The 5,907-nt window shown below is 44.3% G+C and overlaps 1 protein-coding gene across 2 annotated transcripts in view; it reads left to right on the forward strand.

Moving 5' to 3' along the window:
- Nucleotides 1-5,907, forward strand: part of Tpst1 (tyrosylprotein sulfotransferase 1) — a 63,901-nt gene that overhangs the window by 53,387 nt on the left and 4,607 nt on the right. Inside the window, exon 4 of one of the 2 annotated variants that reach the window (XM_031338110.1) lies at nt 3,820-3,870. The exons of the other annotated variant lie outside the window; for it this stretch is intronic. Within the exon in view, the coding sequence (XP_031193970.1) occupies nt 3,820-3,870 (51 nt within the window). The remainder of the gene's footprint in view (nt 1-3,819; nt 3,871-5,907) is intronic. 2 annotated transcript variants of the gene reach the window in all.

A 5,907-nucleotide genomic window follows, 5' to 3' on the forward strand; every position in this document is an offset into this window, starting at 1 on the left:
ACTCAGAAATCCGCCTGCCTCTGCCTCCCAAGTGCTGGGATTAAAGGCATGCGCCACTACCGCCCGGCCATTTAGAACATTTCTTTGTTTGCTTGGAAGCTATCTGGTGACTTGTGTTCTGGTCACAGTAATTCTGAACTCAGCAGCTCTCAAAGTTTTTTCTAATAGTCTGCTTTTCCATTCTTTATCACATTAATAATTTTCTTTTAAAAGAAGAAACTAGCAGGGCGGCGGCGGCGCACGCCTTTATTCCCAGCACTTGGAAAGCAGAGGCAGGTGGATTTCTGAGTGCGAGGCCAGCCTGGTCTACAGAGTGAGTTCCAGGACAGCCAGGGCTACACAGAGAAACCCAGTCTCAAAAAAAAAAAAAAAAAAAAAAAAAAAAAAAAAAAAAAAAAAGAAAGAAAGAAAAGAAAAGAGAGAGAGAGGGAGAGATGGAGAGAAGGAGAGAAAGAGAAAGAAAACATCACATTAGTCCCCTTCTGGCTGTCTTTGGATGTAGAACTCTCGGCTCTTCTGGCACCATGGCTGCCTGCATGATGCCATGCATCCCGCCATGATGATAATGGATTGAACCTCTGCAACTACAAGCCAGCCCCAATTAAATGTCCTTTATATAAGAGTTACCTTGGTCCCCTCCCCCCCAAAAAAGAAGAAGAAACTATTACAAACTGTGTTGAAACAAGCATTTGTATACTTAAACAGTAGGTGTATATGTGTGTGTTTGTTTGTTTGTAGAAAGAAATAAGGTCTCACTGTAGGCTAAGCTGGCCTCAAACTCTAAATTCTTCTGTTCCTGCTTCTACCTCCTAAGTTCTGGAAACCAGATATGTACCATCACAAGCAGCAATCAATAACTTTTTAACATTAGACCACTGAGTTAAATTGGTCATTGATTTTTTTTATTGAAGTATATATAGAGAGAAGTATGCCCAGCATTGTCAATAAAAGATCACAAAGTCATCACACCTTAATGACCACAGTGTCCAGATAGTCTATTTTAGGGTGCCTCCCCCTAGATACACTATCATGATTATTGTGTGTTACGATCCATCTGTGTCATTAGTAGTACAGCAGTTCATATTTTTTCACTGTAGAGTACAACCCATATGCATTGACTATGTTTAGTAATTTATTGTTGTTGTCATTGTTGTCTGGTGTCCTAGGGATTGAAGCTAGGATATCATGCATACTGGGCAAGTACTCTACCAATGATCCACACCCCTTTTTTAGACAGGGTCTCACTGTGTACCTTTGGCCAGCCTGTAACTTGTTATGTAGACAAAGCTGACCTCATCCTCAGAGAGCTTCCCCTTCCTGGGTGCTCGGACTAAAAGCATACACCAACACACCCTGCCCATTTGGAGGTTTGTTTGTTTGTTTGTTTATTTGATGAAGCAGAGCGTCAACTAGCCAAGGCTGGCCCTGAATTCACTGTGTAGCTCAGAAATAGCCTTACACTTGAGATTCTCCTGCCTCTACCTCTCACTGCTTGGGTTATAGATGTGCACCCCCTGCCTGGCTTACTTCTGCATTCTGATCACATCCTGTAGGACTGCTGTATCCGGAGGTGATGGTTTGTTACATCGGATGCCCTTATGGCAGACTATATTGTCCTAATTATTTAGCTACTTAATCAGTCTAGAAGGTATGCATACCTGCCTGTGTCTCTCTGTATCTGTGCATGCATACATACTGTATTAGCTACTCTTCAATTGCTGTAACACCATGACCGAGGCAGGGTAGAAAAGCCAGCAATTCATTGGGTTCAAGGTTTAGAGGGTTAGAGTCCATCATGAAGGAACAGCCTGGCAGCAGGCATGTTGGCACTGGAGCAGCAGAAGAGCACTCATTCCCCAATCCACAAACGGGAAGGAGAAGGAAAAGGAGAGGGAGAGCGTGGGGGAGGGGGAGAGAACACTGGGAATGCTATGAGTCTCTGGAAACCTCAAAGTCTTCCCTGTGACACACCTCCTCCAACAAAGCCACACCCCTAGCCCCTCCCAAACAGTTCCACCAACTGGGGACCAAGTATTCAAACACCTGAGCCTGTGCAGGCCATTCTTGTCTAAACCACCACACACGGTGCACTAATATATTGGAATACAATGTAGAATACAGTGAGTTGATATCTGGTAGCATAAGTCCTCCCACTTTGCTTTTCCTTTCATGATTTCTTTGACTCTCTGCCCTATGTGTTTCTGTGTGTGTGTGTGTGTGTGTGTGTGTGTGTGTGTGAGTGCACGTGTGTGCATGTACAAGTGCTGTTCCTCAGGTGTCCATTTTGTCTTTTAAAACAGGGTTCCTCACTGGGAATGGGAGCTCCCTGATTAGGCTAAGCTGGCCAGCCAGTGGGTCTCTGGGTACTACTGCCTCTGTCTCCCTAGCCCTGGGATTATAAATGTGCTCCACCACACCCAGCCTTTATGTAGGTTCTGGAGATGGCCCTCAGATCCTCATGATTTATAGAAAATAACTGAATGGTCTCTCCAGCCCTTGCCTTATGCATTCCTATATAATCTTTACAGTTGACTTTTTGCTGTTCTTCTCCCAAAAAAAGGTGCTAGGAATTTAATTGGGACTAATTTAAGGAGACATCACAACTGTATTGAATCTCCCCAACCTTCTATTATATTTATTGTCAGTAGATAGTCAGTAGAGTTTTAAAAGTTAAAATAGTGTAGTTAAAAGGGGTGTGTGTGGATAGTTGGCTCAGTGGTTAAGAGCCCCTGTTGTTGCAAAGGACTCAGGTTCAATTCCCAGCACCCATATGAAGGCTCACCACTTCCTTGGTACCAGGCATGAATGTGGTGCACAGACACACATGCAGGCAAAACACTCACACATAAAATAATAAAAATAAATCTAAAAGAAATTGCAGGGCAGTGGTGGCCACACCTTTAATAACAGCACTTGGGAGGCAGAGATAGGCAGATCTCTGAGTTCAAAGGCAGCCTGGCCTACAGAGTCCATTACAGGACTACACAAACAAACTCTGTCTTGAAAAAAAAAAAAACTAAACAAACAAACAAAAAAACCTAGGAAATAAAATAAAAATCGTCTCCTAGTTACTATGTGAACTAGAAACATCCTTTGTAATATTGAAAGTATGTTTTTTATTATAAATTTTTATGAGCTTGGGCTGGGATATAGCTGAGTTAGTAGAGTGCTTATCCAGCATGCCAGAAGTCCTGGATTTGATCCCAGGACTGTATAAGCTGAGCATAGTGATGGTGCCTGTAATCCCAGCACCAGGACAGTGGAGGCAGGAGGATTACAAACTCAAGGTGATTGTTAGCTAAATAGTGCACTTGAGGCCAGCCTAGGATGACCCTGTCTCAAACAAAAGGTCTGTGAGCTTTAACTAAATGTCACTTTAAGGATCATCTAATACATCTTAAATAGGATCTTGGGTAAACTGAGAGAAGTAAAGTTGATTCAGCTCTAGGGTTGTAACTGGAGGATTGATGGGCAGCCAGAAGAAGCTTGCTCTTAACCAAAGTGAATCCTGAGGGAGCTTGCCTAGGGCTTGCTTTCTCCCAGTCACTAGGAATAGCACTGACATTTTAATTTGGATCTCTCCCCAGGCATACCGACCCTTTCTTATTCAGTCAGCCAGTACCGTTGCTGCAGGGGGATCAGAGAGATTGGGAGTCTCACTAAAGTCTGTTTCTATGGCTGCCCCTGAACTGACAGGTCTCTCCCTCTCTCTCTCATTCCAGACTGCCCAAGAGTGCCGCAGCCCAGTGGCTGCAGAGGTCCCGTGTGCACTAGGGCGCACCTGATTCCTTAAACTCATCCCTGCTCTGTTCTTTCCAGGTCTATAAAGGAGAATTTCAGCTACCTGACTTTCTGAAAGAAAAACCCCAGGTACTGTACTGCTTCCCCTTCCTCCTCTTGTTACGTAAGAACGAACTCTTCCAGCCAGTAAGCTTCTGAAGAGACAACAGGACTTAAGTGAAAATGAGAACATAAAAGCCAGCTATGGAGGTTTATGCCTATAATGTTGGCCATCAGCTGAGATGAGAGGATTACAAGTCCAGGGCTAGCCTAGGCTATACAGAGGTCTAGGTCAGACCCCTCTCAGTGTGCAGATAAACAAATAAAGATGGGAAATAGGAAAAGATAATGCCGTGTGCCCTGGTAGAGAACTGTTATGATCTGAGAGAATCCAGGGTCTTCCAAAGCTAGGGAAGTGCTTTGATAACAGCCACAAAGTATCTCACATATAAATAAGGCGATGCCTCCTGAGCGTCTACTTTGCATTGAGAATATGCAGCTGCGGTTGGTATTTGTATTATATTCACATCTGTGGTGTGTTAAGTGTTCTCACATGGCTGTCAGCAGCTGGTAAGAGTTCAAAGCTGGTAGTTCTTAGGCTTTAAAAATAGCCTAAAGCACTGGATGTGATGGCACACACCTTTAACCCCAGCACTTGAGAGGCAGAGGCAGGTGAATCTCTGTGAGTTTGAGGCCAGCCAGGCCTACAAAGTAAGACCCTGCCTGAAAAACAAAAACAGAAAACAGTCGACAATTATAGCTGTAATGTTTCAGTTCATTTACATTCCATTCTTGTGTCTTGAGTTGGAGAAGAACAGAGAATGTTATGGCAGATGTGTCTAAAGTGGCCCGAATATCCTGTCACCACCTGTCACCTGTGAAGAAGTGGGAGCCCCTGCTGTCTGCACAGCCTTGCTGTCCTGCATCGGCTGGGTACCACTATCCATACTAAGCTTAGTTTCTTGCAGTGTTTCAGTTAGGAACGCCGGGGAAATACTCTCTTAGATGTTTGTGTGAGCTGTGTCTCCTGAGGCAAGCTGGAGGGAACCAGTGGGCTGGCCTCCAGAGCTCAGTGATGCTGTCTCCCGCCAGAGATGAAGGCTTGCCCTACCTGAGCACTCTCGCTTACCAGCCCTCCATACTGACTGCTGACACTAGAGAGGTTTAAAGTGCTTTCAAAGCATATTCTTAGCAGTCTATTTTTAACACCCCCATTCTTTTCATGGATTCAACAGTTGTTTGCCAAGGATCTGTTATGAGTGAGAAATTAGGATCTGTCCTCAGGAGTTGGAGGAAAATTAAAGTTCTTCTCAAGGAACTCCTGATCTACCTCAAAACTGACTCTTTCATAGAGGGGAGTGCACATGACATCCCAGAGCCCTGGGTGGGTTCCTGAATGGACTGTTATTCACAGCTGTGGAACCTGGAGCCAGAAAACAATCCAAGAGACAGGAGAAACTTGAGGAAACCAAGAAAGGTGATTTGAGAGCGAAACTGAAGGTGTCCCTGTGCTTCATCACACACCCAAGTCATCTCCAGATTAAAGAAGGACGTGGGTAGACATGAACAAGGACATCCAGAGGAATGTCCCATGTCCTCTAGAGGAAAAGAAATCTTCAGTAATGGATTTAAAAAATGATAAATTAGCCTCCTGACTTGAGGATATTTACTTATCACAACTTATCATAGCTGGGCAGAGTGGCACATGCCTGTTTTTCCAGCACTGGGGACACAGAAGCAAGAAGACATAAGTTCAAGGGCAGCCTGGGCTCCAGAGCCAGACCCTATCTTAAACAAACAAACCATCCCCCTAAAAAAAAAAACCCAAAAACAAAAAACAAATAAATAATTCTAGAGTTGGTGAGATGGCGTAGTGGGTAAAAGCATTGTCAGTAAACCTGACAAGCTGAGTTTGATTCCTGGAGCCCACATAAAGGTGGAAGGAGTGAGTGACTCCTGAAGGTGTCCTCTGACTTACAGACATCTGCACACACCCCAGAGCATCCACACCAGCACCCATCCACACAAAAATACATAAATAAACAAGTAATTAAAAAAAATGAGAGCCGGGCGGTGGTGGCACACGCCTTTAATCCCAGCACTTGGGAGGCAGAGGCAGGTGGATTT

The sequence above is a fragment of the Mastomys coucha genome, unplaced genomic scaffold, assembly GCF_008632895.1.
Source record: "Mastomys coucha isolate ucsf_1 unplaced genomic scaffold, UCSF_Mcou_1 pScaffold22, whole genome shotgun sequence".
NCBI lineage: Eukaryota > Metazoa > Chordata > Mammalia > Rodentia > Muridae > Mastomys > Mastomys coucha.